The 19,677-nt window shown below is 37.3% G+C and overlaps 2 protein-coding genes across 7 annotated transcripts in view; both read left to right on the forward strand.

The window, feature by feature from the left end:
* On the forward strand, window positions 1–6,249 carry LOC147574463 (uncharacterized). Its single transcript, XM_086685483.1, has 6 exons — window positions 1–49; window positions 1,213–1,317; window positions 4,445–4,498; window positions 5,152–5,256; window positions 5,433–5,486; window positions 5,984–6,249. The coding sequence occupies exons 1-6, from the start codon at window positions 25–27 to the stop codon at window positions 6,247–6,249; spliced, it is 609 nt and encodes a 202-aa protein (XP_086541609.1). The 5' UTR covers window positions 1–24.
* Window positions 6,250–7,307: 1,058 nt separating this feature from the next.
* Window positions 7,308–19,677, forward strand: part of EFCAB3 (EF-hand calcium binding domain 3) — a 235,506-nt gene continuing 223,136 nt past the window's right edge. For 4 of the 6 annotated variants that reach the window (XM_086687641.1, XM_086687645.1, XM_086687642.1 and 1 more), the window contains exons 1-7: window positions 7,309–7,443; window positions 8,225–8,278; window positions 10,184–10,282; window positions 12,602–12,655; window positions 13,707–13,811; window positions 14,341–14,391; window positions 15,510–15,614. In XM_086687641.1, the coding sequence (XP_086543767.1) occupies window positions 7,383–7,443; window positions 8,225–8,278; window positions 10,184–10,282; window positions 12,602–12,655; window positions 13,707–13,811; window positions 14,341–14,391; window positions 15,510–15,614 (529 nt within the window). In that variant the 5' untranslated portion in view covers window positions 7,309–7,382. Of the gene's footprint in view, window positions 7,444–8,224; window positions 8,279–10,183; window positions 10,283–12,601; window positions 12,656–13,706; window positions 13,812–14,340; window positions 14,392–15,509; window positions 15,615–19,677 lie in introns of all 6 variants that reach the window. The other 2 variants (XM_086687643.1, XM_086687646.1) reach the window with 2 other exon arrangements.

Consider the following 19,677-nt stretch of genomic DNA (forward strand, 5'->3'; position numbering starts at 1 on the left):
GAGAAAATTCCTCTAGAAACACTGATGGAAAACATCACAGATTTTACAGGTGACTGAAAAGTTACTATAAAATTAGGATTCCAGGGGCGCCTGGGTGGCGCAGTCGGTTAAGCGTCCGACTTCAGCCAGGTCACGATCTCGCGGTCCGGGAGTTCGAGCCCCGCGTCAGGCTCTGGGCTGATGGCTCAGAGCCTGGAGCCTGTTTCCGATTCTGTGTCTCCCTCTCTCTCTGCCCCTCCCCCGTTCATGCTCTGTCTCTCTCTGTCCCCCCAAAAAAATAAGTAAACGTTGAAAAAAAAAAAACAAAAACAAAATATTTAAAAAAAAAAAATTAGGATTCCAATTATCGACATTAAATTTTGGTTTTTGCTAATATTTCCTGGTACTTCATCACTGACTTGTAAATTCTGACATTTCTCTATATTTATTAATGAAATATTTGCTTCTAGTGTTACATGTATTGATATAAAATTATCTGATTTTGCAATGAAATTACCATACTATTTCTTGCTTTCAAATTCTACAATCTCTGTTGTTTATGCCAGTAATGTAATTCACTTCACCAGTGTTTAATAACCACAGTATAGAATGGCACAGCAAATTAGAGAGTGAAGCCTAAAATTGATGGAAGTAATGAATTTATTGTATTTATCATATAATTCTTATTTTTTAAATTAAAATACTTTTTCAAAGAAAAATTCATATAAGCATCTATTTTTCTAATTAATAGATCAAATTTCATTCTGAAAGTAGTCTGTCCTGATTTTAGAAGACTCTCTTGTTCACATTAAGAAAATAAATTTGACCTATCATCTACATTGATTCTGTAGTTGAAAATGTTTGTTTGTTTTTATTACTGTAGTTTTCAGTCTGAAAACAAGGAGATGGTATTAATTATCCTAAAATAACTTTTTTCATTAGAAATAATTACTATTATCTGGAGGTGCCTGGGTGGCTCAGTCGGTTAATCGTCCGACTTCGGCTCAGGTCATGATCTCGCAGCTTGTGAGTTCAAGCCCTGCATCAGGCTCTGTGCTGACAGCTCAGGGCCTGGAGCCTGCTTCAGATTCTGTGTCTCCCTCTCTCTGCCCCTCGCCCACTCGCTCTCTCTCTCAAAAATAAGTCATAAAACATTTAAAAACTTAAAAAAAAAAAAGAAATTATTACTGCTATCTGAAATGAAGATGTATACCAAATTTCTTATTTTCAAAGGTGAGAAGATTGAATCTAGTGAGCTAAAAAATGTTCTGGGAAATCTCGGAATTGAGCTCACAGATGAGGAACTAGAGAAGCTGCTGAAAATACTGCCAATTGATGGTGAGTCATACAAGTGTCTGTGGGAGCTTCCAGGGAAATTAGATTTTTACAGATCTGCATGAAAATTTTCACTTCTTCTCAAACATGATGGAACATTTTTAAAAAACTAAAATGTAAGCTACATCTTAAAACAGTAAGTGTCGTTTAGAGTTTATTTTAGAAGCCAAGCAACTCCTCAGATGTAAGTTGCCATCAGAGCCAACAAACGTCTACTGTCTCCCTTCAGGGCTTATACCATAAGAAGGAAAAAGAGAGAGATAAGCGAGCAATGGAAGAAATTAAAAATAAAAGTCAGAATTAAAAAGAAAGGAAAGAGATATTTGTACAGTACAGTAGGCCCACTCAAGGGGACCAGCTTATCCTATTGAAAAAGCCTTCTCTTCCTTAATTTCACTGTTATATAAAGATGAAAATTTTAGGTGAAACATTTTTTTAAAAATTTTTAATGTTTATTTATTTTTGAGAGACAGAGAGTGATAGAGCACGAGCAGGGGAGGGGCAGAGAGAGAGAGGGAGACACAGAATCCGAAGCAGGCTCCAGACTCTGAGTTGTCAGCACAGAGCCTGACACGAGGCTCAAACTCACAAACTGCGAGATCACGACCTGAGCCGAAGTCAGACGCTTAGCCACCTGAGTCATCCAGGCACCCCATAAGTGAAATATTTATAATGGTACTACTGAATTATCATCCACATATTGTACAAGTAACCCAATATAGCATACAATTAAGTGAATTCTAATGTATTCACCACATTCATCACAACAATCAATTTTAGAACATTTTTATTATCCCAGAAAGATATTCCATACCTATTAACAGTCACCTCCCAATTTCTCCATCTCCCTCAGCCCTGGGCAACCACTAATCTATTTTCTGTCTCCATCAGTTTCCCTATTCTGGATATTCCGCATAAATAGAATCATATAATACGTGGTCCGTAGTGACTAGTTTCACTTAACATCATGTTTTCCAGGTTTATCTCTGTCCTGTTATGTATTAATACAGTTGACACTTGAACAACACGGGTTAAGAGCACTGACTCCCTGTGTAGTCGAAAATCTGTGTATAACTTTTGACTCTCCAAAAACTTAACTACTAATTGCTTACTGATGACCAGAAGCCTAACTGATAACGTAAAGTCAATTAACATACATTTTGTTGTTATATGTATTATATACCCTATTCTTACAATAGGTAAGCCAGAGAAAATAAAATGCTAATAAGAAAATCATAAGGTGGGGCACCTGGGTGGCTCAGTCAGTTAAGCGTCTGACTTGAGCTCAGGTCATGATCTCACGGTTTGTGGGTTCGAGCCCTGCATCGGGATCTGTGCTGACAGCTCTCTCTCAAAACTAAATCAACATTAAAAAAATAATTTAAGAAAATCATAAGGAAGAGAAAATACATTTACAGTGCTATACTATAAAAAAAAAAACAAAACCCACGTATAAATGGACCTGCACAGTTCAAACCTCTGTTTTTCTAAAGTCAACTGTACTTTGTTTCTTTTCGCTGCTGAATAATAGGCTATTCTATGGATATAACACATTTTATTTATCCATTCATTGGTTGATGCGCATTTGGATTGTTTCCACATTTTAGCTATTATGAATAATTCTCCTATGAACGTTCATGTACAAGTTTTTACATGGATATATATTTTCATTTGTCTTGGGTATATACCTAAGAGAGAAATTGTTGGGTCATATGGTAATTCTGTGTTTCACCTTTTGAGGAAGTGCAGGCTGTTTTCCAAAGAGGCTGCATTACTTTCCATTTCCACCAGCGGTGTATCAGAGTCCCAGTTCCTCCGCATCCTGGTCAACACTTGTTACTTCTGTCCTTTGATAATATCCTAGTGGGTATGAGGTGGTATCTTATTCTGGTTTCGACTTGCATTACCCTGATTGCTAATGATGTTAAGCATCTTTTCATGTGAATATTGGCTAAACGTATACCTCCTTTGGAGAAAAATCCACTCATAACCCTCATCCGTTTTTAAATTTGGTTATCTTCTTCTTATTGAATCGTAGAAGTTCTTTATACATTCTAGATACAAGTCCCTTATATTTTCTAGATAGAAGTTCCTTATCAGATACATGATTGCAAAAGTTTTCTCCTGTCCTGTGAATTATCTTTTTACTTTCTTGACAGTGTTCCTTGATGCACAAAAGATTTTTAACTTTGATGATGTCCAGGGTATAACTTTTTCTTTTGTTGCTTGTGTTTGGGTGTCATATATTAAAAAAATGTCTAATCTAAGGTTAAGAAAATTTACAGTCATGTTTTCTTTCAACATTTTTATAGTTTTAACACTTACAATTAGGTCTTTGATCCATTTTGAGTTACTTTTTGTATAAAATGTGAGATAGGGATCCAAAAGAATATTCTCTTTGCATGTGACTGTCCAGTTGTCCCAGCACCATTTATTAAAAAGACTGTTCTTTCTTCATTGAATGTGCAAGTACCTTTGTCAAAAACCAGCTGACCAAACACTGGAAGGTTTATTTCTGGATTGTAAATTCTATTCCATTAATGTATATATCTAGTTTTATGCCAGTACCTCCCTGTCTTGATTACTGTCACTTTGTAGTTTTTAAACTGAAAAGTGTGAGTCCCCTACTTCTTTTTCCTTTTTAAGATTACTTTTGCTTTTTGGAGCCTGAGCTTTATCTTATGAATATTAGGACCAGCTCATCAGTTTCTGCAAGCAAACCAGCTGGAATTTTTTATAAGAATGTATTGACTCCGTGGATCAGTTTAGGGAATATTGTTACATTCACAGTATTAAGTCTTCCAATCCATAAACATAGGATGTCTTTTCATTTATTTAGGTCTTCTTTAATTTCTTTCTATAATGGTTTATAGTCTCCAGAGTATAAGTTTTGTACTTCTTTTGTTAAAATTATTCTTAGGCATTTTATGCTTTTCATGCTCTTGTAAATGAAATTGCTTTCTTAAGTTTTCTTTTCATTTGCTTGTTGCAACTCTATAGCAGCAGTACAGTTGGTTTTTGTATGTTGATACAAGACTGCATTTTCTGCTTCTGAAATTATTCAGTTCATGCTATTTTTGTGAAACTCGTATTCATTCTACCATTACATGAATTATGACTTTTCTTACAGCCAATGGAAAGTTATATCGTAATAGACTACTGAAGGCTATGAAGTCTCTCAAAAGTAAGTAAAAAACGAAATTATAAGGCATGTTATCTAGGTCTCCAGATACACCATCCAAGCATGAATCTTGGCCCTATATAAGCTTTTATTTATAATTCTCCCAGCGTAACTACATCTTACCTGCTGTTAATATACACTTTCTCTTGGCAGGAAGTCCACTGTCTTCTTAGATTTTTTTCAACTTTTTCTCAAGAAGAAAAACCAACCCTGGCAAAAACAAACAAAAAACCCTGGTTGTTATTGAAAAGCAATGGTCAGCTACAATAATCACTAATAAGTCAAGCCAGTAAACAAAAAATAACCCTACTTTTTATGCAGAGTAATTAAGTTAGTGGTCTGCAGTTCTGTTTGTTCCAGCACCTTAACCTTGTTTTACTTTGTAGGCTTGTCCACAAGAATAGACTAAAGGAAATGCAGTTCTGACTCCATTGACTTTCTATTTGAGTCTTTAAGTGGAAAAGTCTATTCGGGATTTCAGGCTTGTCAAAGTGTAATAATAACAGAGGCATGAAATATATTTTATCTTTTGTTTCTTTTGTTTTAATAATATGTGGTCATTAAAGTTAATAATAGTTTTCCTAAAAAACATTTTTAAATTTTACTATTATACAGCTTTTTTTTTTCAAATGTTGCTTTACTGTCTCTTTCCTAAGATGGGAAGATTAAAAAGAATTACCTCCATACTAGTTTGGGAAATATGGGAATGGGGCTCACAGATGAGGAACTTGCTGGATTGTCAGGAGACCTACAAGTTGATGGTGAGTACCAAAGATAACATTCAGGATCTATTTATCTTGATCTTCGATTTAAAGGGGTATCAATTAAAATTATGTTGTGAGACAAATTTAGCTGGACTTTATTATACTCTATAAACAAAGTGTATCTTTTTCTGAGCTCATGTCATTGATTACATGTCTCTTTTGGACTTCTGTAGCAAACGGGACTGTTGATCTGCATGACGTGATGGAAGGAATGAAAGCTATTACAGGTGAGCACAAAGTCACTATAAACCTAAATTCCCATTAGAACACTAACTATATTTTACCATTAACCTTAAATGCCATGTTGATTCTGTTACTCTACTCCTTATTATAAATATTTGTCCAGAGTTGGGCTTTGTGGTATTCGTGTTTTGGTAATAAAATTTTAGCTTCAAGTCTTGGTAGGAAGACCCTTACTCTCTTAAAAATATAATCTAGGGGCGCCTGGGTGGCGCAGTCAGTTAAGCGTCCGACTTCAGCCAGGTCACGATCTCACAGTCCGTGAGTTCGAGCCCCACATCAGGCTCTGGGCTGATGGCTCGGAGCCTGGAGCCTGTTTCCGGTTCTGTGTCTCCCTCTCTCTCTCTGCCCCTCCCCCGTTCATGCTCTGTCTCTCTCTGTCCCAAAAATAAATAAAAAACGTTGAAAAAAATATATATAATCTAAAAATAACTTTTTTAGAGTCACTAAATTTCCCTCACCAGCCTTTCTCTTTCTGATTAAGGGAAAGTTGACATCAAAAACCTGGAAACCGTTCTAGGTGACATGGGAATCAAGCTCACAGACCAGGAACTTGAAGATCTGAAAGAAAACCTGCCAGTCAGTGGTGAGCACGTGAGATACCATTGGATTTTGAGCTTTGGGTGTTATGTACCGTTAGCAATGAAAGGAATGGAACGAGGGAACTTTTTACGCAGAAGAGGTCCAGATTGTAGATGGGACAAGAACACTGACAAAGAAGTTGAGAATGTAGTATTTGGACACAGGTAGCATGGCCACTAGAAGAGTCTGCGAAGTTCTGAGGACAACAAAGTTTGCCTTTACAAAATGGCCGCTTTTGAATCTCATCTTTTTGTTATCAAATTCAAGAGTTGATATTTTATGAAATAGAAAGTCAAATTTACATTTTTTAAATAAGTGTATTTTTAATATTTTAAATCTTTTCTTCTGTTCTATATTCAAGCATATTCTGAGTAAATATTTGTTGAATGGCTATTTAAAGTGCATAACAAAATGCCCAGTAACAAAATGCTGTTATAATCTGAAGGGAAGGAGAGCGTTCTTATGCTATTTTATATCATTTTATGAGCTTCAAGTTATGGTTTTTTTTTGTTACAGTTGATATACAGTTGCTCTGAAAACTTTGAAGGATGAAGTGAAAGCTTTTACAGGCAAGAATTTGTTATAAATGATTTGCAACAAATTGTGGTTTACACTAAAAATTTTAATAGCATTTTCTCAAAATTCTACTACTGCTTTACAGATTCACATACTTTCAGTATTCATTTTGATAAATATGTGCATCTACTGATCAACATCTTAATCTAACATTATCTGGGTTTATAAGTAAAACAAAAGGACTATTTCTTCATTGTAAGTCATATATTCTTTGATGCTTTTTTTCAGTAAAAGTGCCTGGCTCTTATTTATACACCCAAACCTAGATGATCACAGCAAAAGCAGGGTGGAGCTGTAGAAATAAAAGTCCATTACCAACAGCTAATTACATAGTTTTAACAAAGTAAAGTAAAATATGTCACACTTTGTTAATTGTGTCTTGTATCATACTAACCGTCTCTTGACCTTATTTCTGGATAATTATATGACCAGATTTGCTTCTGTACTATGTGATATCATTCTCAGTGTTAGGGATACATCCCATTTGCTAATATCGAGGGACAAATTCTATTTTTTATTCAGCATTTGACTCTTTTTATTAGAAAATCTTTCACTCCATCTTTCCTTTTCATTCTGGTATCAGAGAAAGGACTAGAGCAGCAAAAGTAAATGTTTAGATCATGTTAAATAATCAGATTGTCCGTTAATAGTTTAACCTGTAACTATTCTGTCTTTTCAAAGGGGAAAAGGTTGATTCCAGGGACCTACAAAATACTCTAAAAGACATGGGGATTGAGCTTACAGACAAGGAGGCCAAGCAACTGAGGAAAACACTGCCCCTTGATGGTAAGTGAATGCCACATAAATGCCACCATGCCTTCCAGGGAACCTGACTTTATGGGTCAGTGCGAGCCATTCTTAATCTTTTAGTAGTACAGTTTTGTCTTAAAATGCCATAAATTAATAGAGAAAGGCACTTCTGACTTGAAAAGAAATTCTTTCATTACTTCTTGGAACACAATCTGAAATTCATCACTACATTGCCATATAGTAATCTGAGTGACTAATACTATCCTCTCAGATTGGTATTAGTTTTGCAATAAGAGCAAGGAAACATAATGAAGGAGAAAGAGGACATCAGTAGAATAAAAAGGAAGAAATATTTTAATGTATTTTTTAGAATTGCACCATGGGAGAGTTTTATAATAAATGTCTCTAATTCCAAAGAATGGGTAAGTTTGTCACTGTGGAAAACATCTATCTATCTATCTATCTATCTATCTATCTATCTATCTATCTAGAGCACATGAGCAGGGCAGGGGGAGAGAGAGAGAGAGAGAGTGAGAGAGAGCGAGAGAATCTCAAGCAGGCTCCACACTCAGCACAGAGCCTGACATGGGGTTCAGTCTCATGACGGAGATCATGACCTGATCCCAAATCAAGAGTCAGATCCTTAACCGACTGAGCCACTCAGGCACCACAAACATTTATATTTTTAAATGTCCATATCGTATAACTATAAAATAGATGCATTTTTAAAGCAAATCATTGAAATGTATCTTTCTACAATCATATAATTTGTAATGTTTTGGTTTTCTGGAGATCTGAATTGTACTTTTTCTTACAGCCCACGGAAAGGTGTTTCAAAGCAGGTTGCTGAAGGATGTGAAGTATAATAAAAGTGAGTAAGAAGCACAAAGATGAGGCATATGAAATATCCTTAAGCATTAAATTTATATCACTAGAATATAACACCTTATTTTGCTTCTTGTACCACATCTATGTTTTTGCTGGTAGTAATCCTTACTTTATCTTAGATGAAAAGTTCTCTACTGCATTGTGTTTTTGAAGCTCTCTCTGAAGAAACAATTATATGAACAGAAATAAAGATGGAAGGAAAGGAAGGAAGGAAGGAAGGAAGGAAGGAAGGAAGGAAGGAAGGAAGGAAGGAAGAAAGGCAGGCGTGTGCAAGGGAGGAAGGAGGGAAGGAGAAAGGAAGAAGGTTTGGGACTTACTCCAAAATGTGAGCAGAAGCAGACAAAACAATCTCAGAGTAAGAGTTTAGGAAAGGACTATAATTTCTACTTCTTGGTGGAGATTACTGGTTATTGCTCTTTAGTTACACTTGCTCAGCCCTGCCCCACCTAACTTTTTCCTGGGCCTGTATGTTTAACGTTTGAGGAAACAAATTCTAATTCTAACTCTGCTTTTAACTCTTTATTTTTTTTAAATTTTTAATGCTTTTTTATTTTTAAGAGAGAGACCAAGAGAGACAGAGTGCGAGTGGGGGCGGGAGGGAGCAGAGAGAGAGGGAGACACAGAACCCAAAAGCAGGCTCCAGGCTCTGAGCTGTCAGCACAGAGCCCAACGTGGGGCTCGAACTCACAAACCATGAGATCATGACCTGAGCTGAAGTTGGACGCTCAACCAACTGAGCCACCCAGGTGCCCCTGCTTTTAACTCTTTAAATTGTAACTCAGCTTGTAAAGAGCTGTACATATATATTGTAGTTTTGTTCTTTGCTTGAAAATTTTAGCAGTTATGCTAGATTGTGAAGTTATTCTCTTTTAGCAGTATATTCATGTAACAGCACCAACTATTACTATCTTAAAGAGATATTTGCACCCCCATGTTCATTGCAGCATTATCTGCAATACCCAAGACAAAGACACAACATGTCTCTTGACAGATGAATGAAGAAAATAGAATGTATATATATATATATGTACATACATAATACATAATAGAATATTATTTGACCGCAGAAAAGAAGGAAAGCCTGCCATTTACAAGGATGAAACTTGAGGGCATTATGCTAAGTGAAATAAGTCAGACAGAAGAAAACAAATACTATGTGATACCTCCTATGGGTGGAATCTAAAAAACCAAACTCATAGAAACAGAGACCTGATTGGTAGCTGCCAGAGGCAGGGGGTTGGGGAGAGGAATAGGTGAAGGTAGTCAAAAGGATGCAAACTTCCAGCTATAAGAGGAGTAAGTTCTGGAGATATAACGTAAGGCACGCTGACTATAATTAACAACACTATCATATTTTTGGAAATTGCTAAAAGAGTAAATTTAAAAGTTCTCACCATACACACAACCAAAAATGTAACTATGTGAGATGACAGATGTGTTAACTAACCTTATTGTGGTAATCATTTTGCAGTGGATATATATGCATATATTGTACACCTTAAACTTATACACTGTCATATGTCAATTATTCAATAAAACTGGGGGAGGGGCGCCTGGGTGGCTCAGGGGTTGAGCGATGGACTTCGGCTCAGGTCATGATCTTGCAGTTCGTGAGTTTGAGCTCCGCGTCGGGCTCTGTGCTGACAGCTCAGAGCCTGGAGCCTGCTTCGGATTCTGTGTCTCCCTCTCTCTGCCCCTTCCCTGCTCATGCTCTGTCTCTCTCTGTCTCTCACAAATGAATAAACATTAAAAAATTTTTTTAAATAAGATAAAACTGGGGGAAGGGGGAAAACATTAATGTCTGTTAGTTGAAGATAATATACGTTCATGAATTTTTCTAAATATTTTGTAATCATTCCCTTTTTTCTTTCCTTTTCATGTTTTCAAGGAGGGAAGATTGATGTAAATAACCTGGATCCTGTTTTAGAAGCCATGGAGGTCAAGCTGACAGAAAAGGAACTGAATCTGTTAAAGGATCTTCTGCGTGGTGAGCATTATAGAAAACACTGTGATTTTAAACAGATGTTGTGCTTGCAGGATTAATTTTGACTGTTTCGAAGGTTTAAATTATTTGTTGCCTGAAGGCATTTGAATAGCTTGCAGAAGAACTCAGGGAGGAAAAAGGCTGTTTTTTTTTTTTTAGTTTTTTTTTTTTTTTTTTAACGTTTATTTATTTTTGAGAGAGAGCCAGACAGAATGTGAGTAGGGGAGGGGCAGAGAGGGAGACACATAACCCAAAGCAGGTTCCAGGCTCCAAGCTGTCAGCACAGAGCCCAATGCCCAGGAACCGTGAGATCATGACCTGAGCTGAAGTTGATGCTTAACCGACTGAGCCACCCAGGTGCCCCAAAGGCTGTTCATTTTTGTTGCTTTAAAACCTCTCATCTATTTCTTTATACATCTTGGACTAGGGGTGGATGCTAGTGACAAGGGGAGGGATTTTTGTTGTCTGGTTTTACAAAAATAGGATCTGCAATGTGGTTTTTTTTTTTTTTTTTGCTGATCCATATATCACTGCCATTCACACCATGGTGCAGAACATCATCCATGAGAGGCTCCACTCCTCAGTGCCAAGGCCATTGTGTGTATCTGCCAAATACAGTCCTCTCTGTGTTCTGACCATTGAGCCGGATGGCTTATTCGCTTATAAAAGAATGTGAAGATTTGACAGCCACTAAGTGCACCTGTCATTGACACAGGGTTCTCAAAACTAAAACCTAGAAATGCCACACACCTGTCTGTGCCTTCAGGAGAAAGCTCCATGTGTCAAATCTTGATAATGCAGTATGTCCCGTGTAAAGAGGAGCCTGTGTAGATTGGCACATTCTGAGGAATCTGTCAGTGTAAAGTGGTAACATCTGCCTTTTTTATTTACAAATGTAAATAAAATGTAATTATTCATCCATTCCTCATTTCTCTATTCATAGATATTGAGATGCTTTCTTTTCTGGTCACTATAACAAAGAAAGTTAACAGAAAAATATGTATAGTATTACAATTTTTAAAAAATATATGTAATACACTTTATAAACATAAGAAAGTTCTGGAAGGCTATACACAAAACTGTTAGTAAGGAGAGGTACTGAAGCTGAGGAGAGGTAAAAGAAGGGATATTTACCTTTTCTTAAACGCTCTTTTTTTTTTTTAGTCTGTTACACTAAGTATGTTTTAAATTCTACTTTTTTAAGCTTAATTTATTTTGTTTTTATTTTAAGATGAATACATGGGGTGCCTGGGTGGCTCAGTTGGTTAAACGTCCAACTTCGGCTCAGGTCATGATCTCACGGTTTGTGAGTTTGAGCCCTGCATCAGGCTCTGTGCTGACAGCTCACAGCCTGAAGCCTGCTTCGGATGCTGTGTCTGTCTCTCTTTCTGCCCCTCCCCTGCTCACATTCTGTGTGTGTGTGTGTGTGTGTGTGTGTGTGTGTGTGTGTGTGTGTGTGTCTCAAAAATAAATAAACATTAAAAAATTTTTTAAAAAGATGTATACAAATGGTGTGGTAAAATGACAGGATTTTGGCTGTGTTTTTATCTACCAATTAGGTTCAGTGGATCACTAAATTGACCATTTAAGTAACTAGTTCCTATCAAATATCCCTCACTGCTTAACACTGGTCTCTACCTGCCCATTGCATCAACATGTGGTAACACAAGAGAACAATCCTAACGAATACTGAGAGATACATAATTTTAAAAAGTGAGGAAAGTAAGATTGAAGGATTACTCAAATCACACAAAGCCACTAACGAATGTGGACCTGGCAGAGTTAGAACATTTAATAATTGAAGAAGAAAAATTGTACGTGAATAATATGTACATGAATAATATGATAGGACATTCAACATACAGTGTTTTCAATTTCAAAAGATTTTAAAGGACCTCTTGGAACAAAGTCAATCTTTTGCTAAAGGTTATTTTTATATGTCTCATTTCAAAGTTCAAAAGCTGTGGAGTACAATAACCTAATTTGCTCAGGAAAAAATCACATCCCAACACACTTGTAACAGTCGGCATTGAATTCATTGTTTCTTCTAAGAATCATGGAATAGTTATAACCTGAATTTTGTTAAATATTAGGTGAAATAAACTTTGACAGTTTTCATCTTTATTATTTAATAAAACCATTTAAGATCTTTTTTTTTCATTATTTATTATTAAATCTTGGTCCTCATTGCTAATGAATTATTTTCCTTGGTCATCTTCTGGAACCATAAATCTTAGATTTAAAAAAAAAAACCTCCTGTCCTGTGTATCTTTTTTCTGAGTCCATGTTATTGTTCTTCTCTGATTAAACTTTGTCTTACAGGCTCTAAGAAAGTTGATCTGCAAAAACTGATGGAAAAAGTAGAAGCTGTTACAGGTGAGGAAAAAGTTACCAAATACATATGATTCTGATTCTTTACACATATTTTATATTCTTCCCTGTTACTTTATATTCCTTTTAAATTATGATATTTTGGGGCACCTGGGTAGCTCGGTCATTAAGTGTCTGACTCTTGATTTTGGTTCAGGTCATGATCTCACGGTTCGTGAGATCAAGCCCCGCACCTGGCTCTGCACGGAGCCTGCTTGGGATTCTCTCTGTCCCTTTCTCTCTGCCCCTCTCCTGCTTACTCTCTCTCAAAATAAATAAGCATTAAAAATAATAGTAAATAAATTAGGCATAATTTTTAATAAACTGATTTCCTGGACTTTGGTTTTTCAGGGTTTTCTTTTTTTTTTTTTAAGTTTTCTTTAAATTCTAGTTAGTTATCATATAGTGTAATATTGGTTTCAGGAGTAGAATTTAGTGATTCATCACTTATGTAACACCCAGTGCTCATCATAATAAGTGCCCCCCTTAATACCCATCACCCATTTAGCCCATCCCTTGCCGACCTCAGTTCGTTCTCCATCAACCCTCAGTTTGTTCTCTATAGTTAAGAGTTTGCCTCCCTCTCCCTTTTTTTTCTCCTTCCCCTATGTTCATCTGTTTTGTTTCTTAAATTCCACATATGACTGAAATCAGAAAGTATTTGTCTTTCTCCGGTTTGTCAATGCTTTAACAACAAAACATAGTGCCATATTTTGTTAGGCCCTATAATCTCATTTTTTCCAGATTTTTACTAAACACATATTAGTGCGATAAAAAGAGACTAAAGTTTTATTACCTACTAGTAATCTCCCACAACAGAATATTATGAAATGCATTACCCTGCACTCTGTTATTTTGTCTCTATTATTACTAAAGTTATGGAAATAAACACTTTAATATTTTACCATAACTACCGTCAAACAGGACTCATTTGACTTTATTATGGATTGAGTAATTGGTGCTAATAATTAAACAGTAATAAGAGATTTCATTATTATTTAGAATAATTAGATGGTTCTTTAAAATCTCACATGTTACCATTTCTGTCCTTTTAAAGGAGAGGAAATTGATGTCAATGACATGGAAACAGTTCTAGGAAACATGGGAATAGAACTCACAGATAAAGAACTCTCACAACTGGTGAAAAATCTGCCAGTTGATAGTGAGTATTTAAATAAAAATGTAGTCATACAGGGAAGTGTATTGTTAACTTGTGAAAACTTGTAAAATTGTCTCTATCTTATTGCTTGTCAGAAATAATTTTATGATTCATGTTACATAATTTTAAATGACTATTATATGTTAAAATCTTCTCTGTGCCAAATTTATCTTTAGTTTGAGAAGTAACCGTTGTAGCATCATGACTCCTATCATCAGGATTCACTTATATTACTTATAACTTTTGAGTCTATCAAGAGATGTAAAATTTAATCCAGAATAAATGAGAAAAAGAGAAAGGAGTGATCTAATAGGGGAAAATGAAAATATCACAAAAGAAAAGTAAAAGATATTTTTCAGAATGGCAGAATGTCAGTATCCCCATCCCTTATAATTTCATTATTTGCCACTAAATCAGAAAATTTCTAAGGCAGTTCACAAAAGATGTCTTACTGAAATTGCTGATTTCTTACTAGACAGTAATGAAGTTCCACATTGCTCTTCTGTGATCTGAATAGTCCTTTTCCTTACAGATGGAAAGGTCTATCGAAGAAGGTTGCTGGATGGTATAAAGTTTCTTAAAGGTAAGGGAGAAACTTAACAAAACACAAATCAGTCTGAGCTCATCACGTTTGGCATTTAGACTAATTCCTTGTGATTAAATTTTCAACTCTGCCACTTAACACGTTATTATATACTTTTGTTTCTTTTGTGGATGATCGTGTTCCTTAGGAGATCATCTTTTATGTTGTAACTTGGAAAGAATTCCTATGCTTTCTCGGGATTTTTCAAACTTTGACAGAAGTAGAAATTATCAGAGCCCAGGCTACATAGCAAAAGTAAAGGGAAAATTAGCACCTCTTCAGTTAGTTTATTCAGCAACAAAAGACTACTAATCTGACATTTAGACCAAGAGAGCAAGAGAGTACTAGAAAGTCTCCAAGAAACTGAAAGAACACGGGACTGAATAGATAGACAGGGAGCAGGCCAGGAAAAAGGTCATGTCTAAGCAAGGTTCCGAATACCACCTTCATGATTTCTGCCAAATCCACACACTATTTGTACTACTATTAATATTTTCACTGATACTGATTTACTTTTTACTTAAATTAAAAAAAATTTTAAATGGTAATGGAAAAACAGCATGCCTTAACGTAACTAGACATTAATTGTAAAAACGAACACAATGAAAATGAGACAATAGTGGTTAGAAAAGCTGGAACTGTTATCACCCTACTAGAATTCTCTGAGAAGTCATTCTGTCACCTTTCAGTTTTTATACTGGGCGTGCTTATATTAAGATTAAAATTGGGGCGCCTGGGTGGCTCAGTGGGTTGAGCGTCCGGCTTCGGCTCAGGTCACGATCTCGCGGTATGTGAGTTCGAGCCCCGCGTCGGGGCCGACAGCTCAGAGCCTGGAGCCTGTTTCAGATTCTGTGTCTCCCTCTCTCTGTGACCCTCCCCCGTTCATGCTCTGTCTGTCTCTGTCTCAAAAATAAATAAACGTTAAACATTAAAAAAAAAAAAAAGATTAAAACAATAAACTCAAACTCGAACTCTTATTATTGACTCTGTCCTCCTGTAAAGATCTCATCAGGCTTTGGTTTTTTGGAGGAACATGATAACCATCATCCTCTGGAGGTGAGGGTTTATCCCACATTTTAGGGACATTAACTGTTACCTGTATACTTCTTTTCCATAAGGAGGGAAGATTGATTCCAGTAAAGTGGATGAAGTTTTGGGAGCTATGGGCATGGACCTCACTGAAAAGGAGCTTAAAGACATAATGCAAAATCTGCTAGTTAATGGTGAGCATTTTGGATGCCACTGAACACTCCAGAAAAACTACTTTTGTAAGCCTATTTATTGCTTGTTTGACATCAAGAAGGCATTCTGAAATGCTTGGGGAAAAAAACTCAGGTCCAAAGAAAGAACGCATCCTGTCTGTCGCTGGTTTCACACGCACACTAGAGAAAGATTTCAAGATAACTCGACTTTTTCACTCAACCTTACCTTTTTATCCCTACAGAGTAAGGGAGAATTGATAGGTATTGCTCAAATTACAGTTGAGCTCTTTGGCCACATTTGCTAATGCGTGACATCAGTATTTATAAAAAGGGTACTTAGTATAGGTGTGGCTATCTGTAATGTTGTTGTTTTTTTTCCTTTGTTAATGTGTCCAGAGTATCCCTGCACTACATGGCCGCCATCTCAGTGTCTGTCTGTGTCTCACCTTCACATGGGTCCTATGGGGAAAAGTCTATTGCAGGCAACTTAAAACAGTTCTTCTCTAAATCGGTAGCCGAGTGAAGTCACAGATGTCACAGAGCCTCCCTTCCACCAAATGCTGTTACTGAAGCAATCACAAGACCCTGCCCAGATTCAGTCTAAGCTTTTGGTGGGAGATGTATCAGTCACACTGTAATAAGATCTTGTGGGGCGGGAAATCTATGTCTCAGCCATCCTTGAAACATATGTTCTGCCACAGCTCCTTTTACTCAGCATACGTGTTTTAGATTCATCTCTGGTGTTGTCTGTGTCAGTGATTTGTTTTGGTGGGAGTTAAGACGGTGGAGCAGCATGGGGACCCTGAGCTTGCCTCATCCCTGAAGCGCAGCTAGATCAGGACCAAACCATGTCAAGCACCTAGGAAACTGAGCTGAGGATCAACACAACAATCTGCGTAACTTGAGCCACAGAACTCAGCAGGTACACAGTGTGGAGAGGTGGACTGGGGGAGAGAAAAGCCACAGAGGGTAGGGAGCTGTTTTTGCTGAGAGAGGACAGAGAAAAGAGAGAGGAAGAGAGTGTGGTCCATCACGATCATGGAAGAACAACACTTCCCTGAAAGTAGCTGGAGAGAAACAGAAAGAGTGAAAACACCTCAGGGGACTGAACAAGAAATCTGCCCCCCAAAACCTATTGATGGGAAGAAAGGAGAGGGTGTCAATACCACCAGGATTCTATAAACAGTGGAGCACAGAGCCTGAAGTTCTGGAGGTCAGTGCCTGGTGGTGCTCTGGTGAGGAAGTAGGGCAAATCCCCAGGGGCAGGTAGTGGGGTTTGACGGGTCCTTGTGCCAATAGGGAGAAGCAGTTCTCCTCCTTGGGGTGCATTTGGTAGAGGCCATATGGCCTCCCCATGGGCAAAAGTCCCCGCAGACCCCAGAGAGCAGCCACATTTGCTGGTATCGGACGTCAGAGTGCAATGAAACCTGGAACCGGCTGTGTGTTGTGGTTTGCCACAATCCCTGACCCTCTGCCACTGCACGATCACACAGATGTCTTCTGGGGCAAGTCAGCACCTGGCCATTGCTCAGCAAGACTCTCCCCCAGAGTTGGCACCGGTCCCAGCCTCAGGGGTCTCTCAAGTGTCTGGGGTTTTGAAACACAGCCCCATCTGAGATCAACTCTAGAGGGAGGTGCCACCTGGCAGGTGGACATCTTGGACACAGACCGGGTAGGGACAGGGAGTCGAGGAAGGCCTGAGACGAAGGAGGGGTGCTTGATTGTGTCAGTGAAAGCACAAAGTTCCAATGCCAGAGACTAGGGAGCTGGGCGAAGCCACCTCTCCCTTGCACGCACATGCTCACCACACTGATCCACCCCAGCAAGCTAAGCAGCGCCACCTAGTGGAGAACAGACTGTTACACCAAGCCCCACCCAACTGCGCTTCCAGGCACATCTCCTCGAAGACCAGCACAAGTCACTCCACCTGTTTAGTGTACGGACTAAAGAAGACTTCATAGTTCCAGTTCTAGGGGAAACTGGATATAACTTCATTCAGGTTTCATTCCACCTGATGGTTCATTTATTTCTTCATTTTCTTTCCTTCTGTTTTGCTTGTTTTCTGTTTTTCCTCTTTCTTGGATACAGAAAGAGAAAATTTTATTTTTATTTTTTAGACCTTATTATTTATTTTTAAAACTACTTTCTTCCATTTCATTTTCTTTAATTTTATTCTATTATATAAATTTTCTTACCTTTTTTTCCCCTTTTCTTCCCCTTTCTTGCCTCTATTCTATCAAGCTTCTTTTAAGAAGCAGACCAAAACACATATAGGATCTAGCTTCCTTCATTTGATATTTTGTCTTCAATTTTTTAATTTTTATTTTTTATTTAATTAATTTTTCTTCCTCTAAAATGACAAAGCGAAGGAATTCACCCCAAAAGAAAGAACAAGAAGAAATGACAGCCAAGGGCTTAATCAACACAGATATAAGCCAGATGTCTGATGTAGAATTTAGAACCATGATAATAAAAACACTAGCTGGTGTTGAAAAAGTAGAGAATCCCTTTCTGCAGAGATAAAAGAAGTAAAATCTAGTCAGGACATAATTAAAAATGCTATAACTGAGATGCAATCTCAAATGGATGCCACAGCGGCAGAAATGGATGAAGCGGAGAAGCAAATAGCGATATAGAAGACAAAATTATGGAGAATAATGAAGCAGAAAAAAAAGAGAGAAATATAGGCAAAAGAGCATGATACAAGACTTAGAGAACTCAGTGACTTATTAAAAAGGAATAACATCTGAATCATAGGAGTCCCAGAAGATGAAAAGAGGGGAAAGGGGCAGAAGGTTTATGTGAGCAAATTATAGCAGAAAACTTTCCTAATCTGGGGAAGGACACAGACATCAAGATCCAGGAAGCACAGAAAACTCCCATTAGGTTCAACAAAAATGGACCATCAACAAAGCATGTCATAGTAAAATTCACAAAATACACAGACAAGGAAAGAATTGTGAAAGCAGCAAGGGGGAAAAAAGTCGTAGATCTATAAGGGAAGACAGATCAGATTCACAGCAGACCTATCCACAGAAAATTGGCAGGCAAGAAAGGAGTGGCAGGACATATTCAACATGCTGAATAGGAAAAATACACAGCAAAGAATTATTTATCCAGCAAGGCTGTTATTCAAAATAGAAGGAGAGAGAAAGGGTTTCCCAGACAAACATAACTAAAGGAGTTTGTGACCACTAAACCAGCCCTGCAAGAAATTTTAAGGGGGCTCTTTGGAGAAAAGATAAAACAAAAAAAGACCAAAAGCAACAAAGAATGGAAAGGACCAGAGATTATCACCAGAAACACCAACTCTACAGGCAACACGATGGCTCTAAATTCATATCTTTCAGTACTCACTCTAAATATCAATGGACTAAACACTCCAATCAAAAGACATAGGGTATCAGAATGGATAAGAAAAAAGATCCTTCTATATGCTGTTTATAAGAGACTCATTTTAGACCTAAACACACTGACAGATTGAAAGTAAGGGAATGGAGAACCATCTATCATGCTAATGGTCATCAAAAGAAAGTTGGAGTAGACATACTTATATCAGACAAACTAGATTTTAAAGTAAACGCCATAACAAGAGATGAAGAAGGTCATTATATCGTAATTAAGGAGTCTGTCCACCAAGAAGATCTAACAGTTGTAAATATTTGTGTCACCAACGTTTCCACCCAAATATGTAAATCAATCACAAACATAAATTCATTGATAATAATACCGTAATAGTAAGAGACTTCAACACCCCACTCACAACAATGGACATATCACATCAGCAGAAAATCAACAAGGAAACAATGGCTTTGAATGACACACTGGACTGAATGGACTTAACAGATATATTCAGAACTCTTCATCCTAAAGCAGCAGAATACACATTCTTCTCGAGTGCACATGGATCATTCTCCAGAGTAGATCACATGCTGGGACACAAATCAGCCCTCAATGAGTACAGAAAGATCAAAATCATACCTTGCATGATTTCACACCACAATGCTATGAAACTCAGAATCAACTAAAAGAAAAAATTTGGAAAGACCATGAATACTTGGAGTTAAAGAACATCCTACTAAAG

This window comes from Puma concolor, chromosome E1, assembly GCF_028749965.1.
Source record: "Puma concolor isolate L17-30 chromosome E1, mPumCon1.1.hap2, whole genome shotgun sequence".
In the NCBI taxonomy this organism is placed as follows: Eukaryota; Metazoa; Chordata; class Mammalia; order Carnivora; family Felidae; genus Puma; species Puma concolor.